At 40.9% G+C, this 11,729-nt stretch overlaps 1 protein-coding gene across 1 annotated transcript; it reads right to left on the reverse strand.

Annotated features, from left to right (window-relative positions):
- Positions 1-5,721: 5,721 nt before the first annotated feature.
- LOC120477957 (uncharacterized) lies at positions 5,722-8,894 on the reverse strand. The gene is made up of 3 exons (XM_089133082.1): positions 8,687-8,894; positions 7,387-7,669; positions 5,722-7,197 (listed from the first exon to the last, which is right to left on the reverse strand). Exons 1-3 carry the CDS (start codon positions 8,770-8,772, stop codon positions 6,676-6,678), a joined length of 891 nt encoding a protein of 296 aa, XP_088989208.1. The 5' UTR covers positions 8,773-8,894; the 3' UTR covers positions 5,722-6,675.
- Between the last annotated feature and the right edge of the window lie 2,835 nt (positions 8,895-11,729).

Genomic DNA, 11,729 nt, shown 5'->3' on the forward strand with positions numbered 1-11,729 from the left:
TAATGAAGGTAGTTAACTTTGAACTTTCTTCATCTAGGGCCATCTGCCAAAATCCACTGGCAGCATCCAGAGTTGTGTACACCTTACTTCCGGCCAGTTTGTGCAAGATGCTGTCTGTGGTCGGCAAGATGAACTTTTCCCTTTTTACGTTCTCATTCAGTTTTGTAAGACCTACACAGATTCTTACTTTTCCAGTCGGCTTAATCACAGACACCATGGGCGCTACCCATTCTGTGGGCTCCGTCACACGCTCTATTATGCCATTTTCTTCCATTCGCTTCAGCTCTTCTACTTTAGGTAGCAGTGGAATGGGTATCCGTCGAGGGGCTGCGACGCTGTATGGCTTAGCGTTTTCTTTTAGGACTATTTTTATAGGGTCTCCTTTAAGCAGTCCTAACTCCCCAAACACACTGATTTCTCCGATGTGTTTTATCAGACCCAAGCGAGCACCGACAGATCTGCTGAGTAGGTTATCACATGTAGACTTTGCCACTATTACCCTAAAATAACAGTCTGTTATTTTTCTCCCTTTTAATTCTTGTGTTTTAGCTAGGAATTGCCCCAAATGGACCACTTTTCCTCCTGGACTTTCCAGTTTAGAGGTAACTGGACTAAGTTTTGGCTTAACACGGAGGCTGCTATATGTAGCCTCATTTATTATCGTTGTGTCAGCTCCAGAATCTATCTTGAAGCTAACTGGAGTATGGCATATAACTACAGTTGTGCGCCATGGTGGCTCTGTATCAGTGATGACTTCATCCACTGTAGCCTTATTCTTAGTGGTAGTCTCATTTATTGAGCCTAAGAATAAGCTGTCAACTTCATCAGTCACTTCCTGTACCATTCTGGTTTTGCATTTGTTTGCAAAGTGACCAATTTTGTGGCATTTATTACATTCTCTGTCTTTAGCTGGGCATTTGTCTCTTGCATGTCTGCGCCCACATCTTCCACAGTTTTTCCGTTCATTTTCTTTTCTTCCTCCCGTTGCCTCATACTGTGTTTTTTTTCCATTTACTTTTATAAGGCTTTGATTTTACTTCATCAACGTGCCCTGATGCGCCAGCCTCGCTGTTCTGTTGCTTCACTAGCTCAGAGTGTCTGGACATGTCAACTGCCTTTTTCAGAGTGAGGTCACTTGTCATTTGTAATTTCAATGAAAGATCTTTGTCTTTAATCCCTATGACCAGTCTATCTCTTATTTCCTCATCCTTCTCATGAAAGTCACAGTGAGCTGCGAGTTCATACAGGTGCCTTATGTACTGTTCAACGGACTCACTCGCCTCTTGCGTCCGCGAGTGGAAACGTGCTCTCTCGAAAATCACGTTCCTTTTCGGCACAAAGTGCTCGTCAAACAGCCTCAACACATAGTCAAAATCCTCTTCATCCTCCAAGACGAATGATTTGTACACTTGTTCTGCCTCCGGGCCCATAGAATAAATCAATGCACTGACCTGGACATCGGCTGGCTCTTTGTTAAGCTTCGTTGCTATTCGGTACCTGGAGAAGCGTTGTTTCCAATCGGGCCAATCCTCCGGTTTAGCGAAGTTGAGTTGCTCTGGCGCCGAAAACTTTGCCATTCTGGGCGGTTTCCTCTAGTGAAAACTAATCTTCGAGTCCGCGTGCCGTTTCAGTTAACTTCTGACACCATGTGAAGTTTTACCATCTTCGTAAAATATATGAGGAGACGGAAGATTGTCTTTAGCTTGACTTTATTTCAACATGTCGTCACTTAACACACGTGATCTGCGTTGTTTTCTTTTAGTACGTACTTATACGTAGATACGTATATCCAATCACAGATCGTAACAGGTTTACGTGACAGCTTCCATCCAAAGACCTACAACTAAGGCTATGTTTACACGGAAACGATTCTGAAGAGAAAACGCAAAAGTGGCGTTGTGTCATCACTTTTTATTCTGCGTTTAGACAAGCGTTTTGTGTCGGAAATCCGCGTGCAAATGGTGACGCAAAAGTGTGTGAAATTTAATGTAGTATGCACTCCAGGCGACTAGGAGTGCATACTACAACAAAAAGTCCACGCGCCTGCGTACAACCTTCACTGTCAAGCAGACTTTGCATTTTTACTGTTTACACGGGAACGCGGTGGTGGAGCGTTTTTAAAATTTCCACTCTGGAGGGTGGTTTCACTTTTTTGCATTTTTAAGCCTCAAAAACGCCGTCGCCGTGTAAACGAAAGGCGCATCTGATAAAATATTTTTACGTTTTCACCCGCGAGCGTTCTTGTGTAAACAGGGCCTAAATGAGAAATCACAGTCTCTCTGAACGGTTTCTGACAGCGGATCAAGGTTTGGCTGATTAGCATGAGCCAGTTTGCTCCTGCTGGTTATTTGTTGTAACTACACCATATAACAAATAACATATACATCACTAATATTTCACAATATTATTATGGAAGATTAACAAGTCCCTGATTATTTTTAAAGACCCTTGAAATGCATTAAATGGACTTTGTTATAGTTTGGATTTGTTAGTGTCTAAATGCTACTGTTTTTATTCCCCAGAAAACCTTTATTTGGTTTTCATAACAAAGTCAGAACGTAAAGCGACGTAATTCTGTTCAAATGTCTGTGAGAATAATTTGCAGGAGAGCAGTTACGGCCATTTATGCAAAACCTGAGATTGCACGGTGGGATAATGTTTCCCCTCCTCCGACTTAACAAGGTACCTCTTTGCAAGTAGTGCTTATAACTATGGCCAACTGTTCAGGTTTAAAGCTAGTTTTCACAACATGAGACCTCTAATAGACTGCAATTTTACTCCATTTGAAAAGCATGTCTTTATTCTCAAAGTGCTTTGTCTGTGCAGACCTGTTACACACACACACACACAGTGCAACTGAAATATGTGTTTGTTGGGCTGTTAAGGTGTGAAAAATGGCAAATGCTCATTTTTTTTTAATTTGCACAGGTTCACTGTTGGATCATTTCAGATTATGTTGCCAGTTGCCACCAGACCTTCGTATACATACTTTTAAGAAAGTAGTAGTAGAAGAGCAAACTTAGCTGACCACGTTGCTGAAATTCCTTTCAAAATAGTTTCCTTTGTCCCTGTACTTCTTCCATGTGGCCTTAAACACAGTGTATTCATAAATATTCAGTAAGGAGTCCCTGCCCACCTCCTAGAGCGAAAATCAATGGTGCAGTAATGGACCTGAATAGAAGCTTTGTTTCAAAAAAGATTCACCCACCAGCATACCAAACACAAGCACCTTGCTGATAGAAAGATCCATCGGGACAGTCCGCAAGCTATCATCAGTGTAAAGAAAGAGGCTTGCTGTTCTTGAGTACTGGAAAAGGAGAAGGAAAAAATGAAGTTTGTTTAACTGCATTGTACGTGGAATAATCGACTCCTGAATCATTAAAATTTATAAGGAGGTAACGCAAGACTGGAATGAGATTTTGATGAGATGTCAGTGTCTGTCAATGATGCTTTCCGAGGTAGGGTTACAAACAGGTGAGATAATGATTTTGTTGACAGGTCACGGAGAGAGCTGCTTCTCTGTCATGTTTGTCTAGAAAGCCCTCAAATTGTTTAAATTTATAAAAAACAATTCTAATCCATACACTGAAGGTGTTTTAAGTGATTGTTAGTAAAAAAACAAAACAAAAGTGCAGGTGGGTCTGACATACTGAATTTATGAAATTACAGTTTTTCTCGATTGTTTACACACATTTTCTGAAAGAAAAATATTCTCAGAACTCTACACACAAATCAAAAAAAAAAAAAAAACACACACACAATGGGCAAAACGCCTCAATGGACTACTTGCACAACTACTTCCGCGTTCTACTTATTACATACCAGGAGTTTCCGGTTAGAGTGTTCATCGCACGTCCATACATGAGAATGCAAATTATCACTACGTTTTGTGGACGCCAATTGATTAAAACAATGAATAACGATCTCTGTATTAATTATCTTGAGCCTGCTGAAATGTTCCTATAAATATATTTTCTTTCTAACTATTCGATTCTGAATAATAAATAGGCTAAATATATTGATCCACTAACCTGCAGCAGTCTTCTGTCTTCTCATTAACAGCAGTATTATATTCTTTACTTGAGTTTACATTTTTTAATGAATTTGACTAATAAAAAGTGTGCATTGGTGCTTTATTCCTGTCTTTTTAACATAGTTTAATGAATGAATGAAAGATCGCGAGGTGCCTGCGATCAGAACGCACGTAGCTAGAGGAGAATGACAGTCAACTTCTCTGAATATTAATCAAGCATTTTGGGCATGAACATGTAATAGTAAAACGATTGACATTGAAAAACGACACTGAATGATTACAATATTTAATCCAAAGAAATAAATGTTCGTGTTTTGTACTGATGTTATTAATCTGTTCTCACACATTTCAGCGTCGCGGTCACTAGTGTAGATGAACACTGACACCCCGTGGTGAAATAATGGCGTATTTTTAAGAGCCGCAACTTTCTCGGATTGGCTTGGTTTGGATTGAAACTTAATGTTCCGATGAGTTTTGAAAATTCTGCACATGGTAAACATCAGAATATCCCTTCTTCTGTCACTAAAAATACACTCATTTTAGGTGGTGTTTGTTCAACTCATTGACCACAGTACATTAAAAGTAAACGTAACCGGAAATAAGTGATATGTACTGTATTGTTTCCAAACGGAAGTGTGTCGCGAAGCTCAGTGCAAGTAGTCCATTCTCCTTCAAAACTTTACATTCAAAACAATGTTATTTCTTCTCAAAATGGTATTTTTGTTTTCAAATGACACATACAAACCATCATATGAATAGACATTTATAAGAACCAGTTGAACACTGATGTGGTCGATGTAAAACACTATGATGAATGGAAAACACTTCTTGTTCATTCATCATAATGACTTAGGCCTTTTTTTTTGTTCAGTGTTACACTTACTACAGACAGCATATACATGTGTTGTAAAATATTTGAGAATGTTGTTTTTATACTATACTGGCGACAGCACCTCATCCACATCACAAGCAATGTTTTCCCTGGCCAAGCAGCGGGGGAAATATCGTCTATCATGGCTATTCCAGCCATGAAAAGCATGAGCTGATATATCTCCGCATGTGTCCTCCATAGCTTGGAGAAGAGTTATATGCATTTGTGGATTATGGTCATACCACTTTCCATCTCCAGGCTGAAAAAAGATTCCTCAATAGGATTGAGGAATGGAGAATATGGAGGGGAAAAAACAACTAAAAAGCGGGGGTGGGCAGTGAACCAGTTACGAACCAGAGCAGCCTTGTGGAAACTTACGTTGTCCCAAATGACAACGTACCTGAGCTGCTCTGGGCCATCTACCTGATCTGGTGGAATGAGTGTGTTGTGTAGGGTGCCCAGGAATGTGATCAGATGGGCGGTGTTGTAGGGTCCAAGGGTAGCATGGTGATGGATGACGGCGTGGTGGGTAATCGCTGCACACATTGTGATGTTCCCTCCGCGCTGGCCAGGGACTTCAACAGTGGCACTCTGGCCGAAGATATTCATTCCCCTCCTTTGTCTTTTTGTGAGGTTGAACCCAACCTCATCAATGAAGATGAACTGGTGCTCCACTGCAGCCACCTTTAGCTCAAGGACTCTGAAACACACATGACAATATCAGAAATAGACATGGAGTGGTCACTATTGTGAAGCACAATCATTATGATTACAATATTGAAATATGTATAATTTACTGTATACAGTTTTGAGAGTATGCATCAATTGTGGGATTCACTTGCACATAATTATATCGCAATTCTTTGACTCTTTCTGAATAGCGTTAAAATGGCACCCTTTAGACCTGATTCATCCTGAGATGATTTCTGCGCAAGACACGGTCCAGTGTTGATAAGCTTACCCGATCAATATTTTGAAATATGTCATTGTTTTCTATTATTTTTCTTTGTATTTGCTGTAATGTTATGGCGTTGTTTTCTAGGACCATGTTTATGATTTCAGTTTCCTGTTCAGGAGACAGAACACATTCCTGACCACCCTGTCTTAGTAATCTTTCAGTTCTGCCAAACAAATAGTAAAATACTGTAAATACAAAGTAGGTATACATTTCTTAAATACTTGAAACATACTTTACAGTATTACAGTTTTTGCCCATTGCTTACACACATTTTGCTAAATTTGGCTCATTGTGTCAAAACTCTACACACAAGCAAATAAGACACAACATTGGAAAATAAACCATTCACATCTATGTCAAATTTAAACTCTACTATCAAAACCTAACAATCCTTTGTCAAAATGTCACTCTGATGACAAAATGATACCCACTTGCATCATATGAATACACTTTCAGATCAGCAGCAACACACTAGTCTACTTTATATAAAAAAACTACAGTCTTTTGTTGTCAATGTTTTATTCAATTCCATAGAGGGCATGTTTTCACAGTTACCAAAAAATGAAATAATGAATTCAAAATTATTAAATTAGTATATTTTACAGTACAGTAAATTCAGTTAAATCAAAAATAAAACAAACAACACACTACTATAAACACAGAAAAACACAATTGTGCGCAAGTGGGCTTATGGATCCTGCCGTCTGTTGGGGTCTGGCCACAGGATCTCATCAACATCACAAGCAATGTCTTCTCTTGCTAAGCATCGGGGAAAATATCCCCTTGTGTGCCGAATCCATCCCTGGATTGACCTCACCTCAATGTCTCCGCAGGCCTGTTCCATTGCCTGCAGAAGAGGCATACGGGCATGTGGTTGGCGGTCATATACACGCCATCTCCAAGCGGAAAAAAAAATTCCTCTATAGGATTTAAAAATGGCGAGTAAGGGGGCAAGTACAGAATTTCAAATTGATCATGGTTTGTGAACCAGTCCTGGACCAGAGCAACCCGATGGAAACTGACATTATCCCAGACAACAACAAACCTGGGCTGCTCTGGTCCATCCTGTACAACTGCATCATGAAGTGCATCTAGAAATGTTATTATGTGTTGTGCATTATAGGGACCCAGTTTGGCATGATGGTGCAGTAGCCCTCGAAGACTTATGGCAGCACACAAAGTGATATTTCCCCCACGCTGCCCTGGGACGTGCAAAATTGCCCTTTGGCCAATGATATTACGTCTCCGTCGTCTGTTTTTGCTAAGGTTGAATCCAGCCTCGTCAATGTAAATACATTCATGCGGCTGGGCAGCCCCATCCATGTCCAAGATTCTCTGTAACAAAAAATACATTTTGTGGATGGCTTTACTCAAAGCACACACTTACACTACTATACAGAACCGAACCGACCCATCCCACCGGTGTAGCTTTCTGAATGAATCTATGTGGTACTAATCCAGTGGTATTCATCTGTTACTGTGCACCCATTCTTTATTGTAAATTTAAAGGACTGAAACACTTACCTGCACATATTCATGTCGAAGTTCTTTGACCCTGACACTGTTCCTCTCAAATGGGACCCTGTACAGTTGCTTCATGGTCATGTGGTGCTTTACCAAGATCCGTCTGATAGTTGTAATGCTTACTCGATTTATGTTGTTGAATACTTGTCTATCTGCAAGTATTTGTTGCTGTAGCTGGTGGAGACGGATTGCATTGTTTGCTCTGACTAGGTTCACTATGGCAAGTTCCTGCTGTTGCGTGAACAGGCGTTGGCGTCCACCCCCAGCAGGTCTTCTAGTCATTCTGCAGAAAATTGCAACCACAAATTGTTCTCGTTTTTTTTTTCTTTTTTACAGTACTGTGTATACTGAACTTTACTGTATTTACCATATACAGCACTGAAACATCTCAACACGTTACAGTATCATGGTATGTTTCACAAAACTACCACTTTTGTTGAAAAAAAGGAGCTTTAGCACTCTGGAATACAATACATGTCATACAGTAATGTGATATGGTAGGCTACAGTACTGTAAATAATCTAGATACAGTCTGAGTAGAATAGAAAGAAATAAGCACCTCCAAATCCGAGGCCATGGTCCTCAGCCGGAAAAGGGTGGCTTGCCCACTTCAGGTTGGTGGAGAGATCCTTCCTCAAGTGGAGGAGTTTAAGTATCTTGGGGTTTTGTTCACGAGTGAGGGTAGGATGGAACGGGAGATTGACAGACGGATCGGTGCAGCTTCAGCAGTAATGCGGTCGATGTACCGATCTGTTGTGGTGAAGAAGGAGCTGAGCCGTAAGGCAAAGCTCTCGATTTACCAGTCAATCTACGTTCCTACTCTCACCTATGGTCATGAGCTTTGGGTCATGACCGAAAGGACAAGATCCCGGATACAGGCGGCTGAAATGAGCTTTCTCCGCAGGGTGGCTGGGCGATCCCTTAGAGATAGGGTGAGAAGCTCGGTCACTCGGGAGGAGCTCAGAGTAGAGCCGCTGCTCCTCCACATCGAGAGGGGTCAGCTGAGGTGGCTCGGGCATCTGTTCCGGATGCCTCCTGGACGCCTTCCTGGGGAGGTGTTCCGGGCACGTCCCACTGGGCGGAGGCCCCGGGGAAGACCTAGGACACGCTGGAGAGACTATGTCTCCCGGCTGGCCTGGGAACGCCTCGGTATCCCCCCAGAAGAGCTGGAGGAAGTGTCTAGGGAGAGGGAAGTCTGGGCATCTCTGCTTAGACTGCTGCCCCCGCGACCCGGCCCCGGATGAGCGGAAGAAGATGCAATGCAATGCAGTCTGAGTAGAGTAGAGAGTTGAAGACATACCTGTTTTCCAGTCGGAATGTCCTTATTATGGATGAAACTATGAAGCGGCTTAGATTAGGATGGACTCTCTGCCCAGCTTCCCTCATAGTCAGGCCATGGTTTATAACATGGTCCACCAAAGTTGCTCTTATGTCATCCGAAATAATGGTCCTTGTGTGGCCTCTTTGACCACGTCCTTGTCCTCTCTCTCTTTGTCCTCCTCTCTCTCTCTCTCTCTCTCTCTCTCTCTCTGTCCTCCTCTTCCTCTGCCTCTAGCTCTCCCTGCCTCCATGCTTGCAAAGTTCTCAAAGCGGCTTAACTGAGGCATTTTTGTAGCTGGCTGATTGGTGTTCATTTTTGTAAGTAAGTGTTTTCAGGTGTGTGTCTATGTCTTTTCAATTAACCAATGTGTGTTGTATTTTGAATTGATGTGTTTCCCCAATGGTACCCTGAGATTTCATTTTTGAACTAAGTGTCTTATGTATGAAATAGTGTGTAGTGTCTAGGAGCAAGTGTGTTGCAGAAAGGAGCAAGTGTGTTACAGAATTGCAACTAAAGTGCAAAGCAGCGCATTTGTTTAAGGTATGGTTACACTTTGTTTAAGGTATAGTAAGAACAACTTCAGGTTATGTTACTTTGGTTTAAGCATGTGTCTATAGTGTTCAAGCAATGGGCAAAAACTGTATTACAGTCCTACAGAACAGTCCACAGGCACTGTACTACTGTACTCATTGAGTACTGTATTGATATGCAGTACTGCAATTTTCTAGTGAGAGTAGATACCTTACCTATTCTCATTTCGGAAAGTCCGGATGATGTATGCTACAGTGTACCTGCTCAGATTTGGCTGTACTCTTTGCCCAGCCTCCCTCATTGATAGACCATGGTTGAGCACATGATCAACCAAAGTGGCTCGGATCTCATCAGAGATTACGGTCCTAGGCCTCCTCCTCCTCTTACTCTCACTCCTCTGGCTCTGTTTCCAATGTGGGCATCCATTGCTCCATTGAAGAGCTCACCTGTTGCCCTTTTATCCTAAAGCTCTGATTGCTAATTGTAAAACTGTGTAATGGGTGTTTGCCCTTGTGATGATGGTGCGTTCTATTATTCATCCGTCTCGGAGATCCGAATCGGATGACAGACGTTGCCTAGCAACACGCCCTCTTTCCTCAGATTTCTCCTTTCGGACGTCGGACAACCGCGAGGACACCGAGCAAGAATTCCGTTTCGGAATTCAAGATGGCTGCGCCCTGTGACTTGTAAGAATTAATTGTTTTCATTGTTTTTGAACAGCTTTTGTATTTTAAATGACGATTATAATCACTCGTATTACTGCGTCCCCTGTAGGTATGGGAATCAGTTGTTGTGAGTGCAATTACTAACGTTGTTAGTACAGAAAACAGAAGATTAACATGAAAAACATTAAATAAAGTGAACATTTTCAAGTTCAAATGGCTGCGTTTTGATAAGGTGTAGTCATAATATATATATATATATATATATATATATATATATATATATATATATTTTTTTTTTTTATGTAAGTGCCTGGTACTCGGCCAGTGCTACCATGACAACAGCTTTCTCTGATTCGGACACGCAAAACATAATAGAACGCTTGAAGTGTGGACGTGACGTCAAATCCGAGGTCAGAGTCAGTTCGTTGGGTATAATAGAACCCACCATGAGTCAGTGTGCATATTTGAATGACAGTGTGTTCCTTGTGAAAACAAGATATTTTCTGCATGAAAATTGTGCCAAAAACAGAGAATTGTGTGTAGTGTTTTGAAAAAAAAAAAAAAAGCGTGTTTTAGAACTGCGATTTGAGTGTAAAGCAGGAATTGTGCTTGTAGTTTAGTAGAATTGGTTTAGTTACATGTTGTGCTCATTTTGTCTCAAGTACCAGAATTTGTGTGTAAACAATTGAGAAAAACTGTAACTTATTATCACATGTATTTGTTTTTATTTATCTGAATGTGGCCCCTTTTATCTGAAAGTGCCCCTATTATGCTATTTCAAAGTTTCCTAATGTCAAAAAAAGTCCAATGATTCTCAAACAAATGATTCCCTACTTTCCTCTGATTGGCACAGCTGTCAACATTGAACATTGAAAATACGGGAGATTTCCCGGAATCCATCCCAAAATAAGGGAATTTTTTTTTACACGATTCTTACCCACAAACTTTAAAAATAAAGCGCTAATCATTAAAAGTCAAAAGAGTTTATAACTAGCCTACATATGTGTGTGAGAGAGAAAGAGACAGTGTGTCATTTAAAAGAAATGTTGTTTAAATACTAATATTAGTTTACGAGGGAAACGAAGGCAGAGTTAGTGGTGCTTCTGCTGGAGATGGGAGAGGTCTGTGCACCTTTACCGATCAGAGCGTGCGCTGACATGGAGTAAAGCCTTTATACTCGATGCGACAAAATGACAAGATGGGTGCGCAAGACCGGCAAGACCTCATTTCGCTTGGCTGTGTGCACAGCTTTTTTGTAAAGCGACTTCAAGCCGAATCTGTCCGAGCTTGTACGTCTCACACATAAATACTAAAACGGGAAGACAGCGGGAAAACAATGGGAGGGTTGACGGCTATGCTGATTGGCCAGACAGCTCAATCTGTTGTGATTGGTTTACTGTGTACAGCGCGTTTGTCGCAACAAAAACACCCATTGTCATAACAACGTCAGCTCTGCTTGTCCTGAGCTCAGTCTGCTCCATGAACAAATATTGCTCCATGACCATGCGTAATCTTTCCTCAAAGTAGTGAGAACGAGTGACAATCTGCATTAATAGACACAGTTTTAGGTAATAGTGTCCCACAACTGATTTTCTGAAGTATTTCAGTAAGACAGTAATAATGTGATAATTGCAAATAACTCCAATTCACTCCAATATTTTAATCATGTAATTAATTATTAATTGACAACATATATATATATATATATATATATATCATCCTTATCGGGAGATTTAATAACATGTGACCCAAAACCTGTATGAATAATTATTAATTTTCAATTATTAATTATTATATGTAAATTCCCTGTGCCGGTCCGATCTTCA

This window comes from Pimephales promelas, chromosome 7 (assembly GCF_988280905.1).
Source record: "Pimephales promelas chromosome 7, fPimPro1.hap1.1, whole genome shotgun sequence".
NCBI classification, from domain to species: domain Eukaryota; kingdom Metazoa; phylum Chordata; class Actinopteri; order Cypriniformes; family Leuciscidae; genus Pimephales; species Pimephales promelas.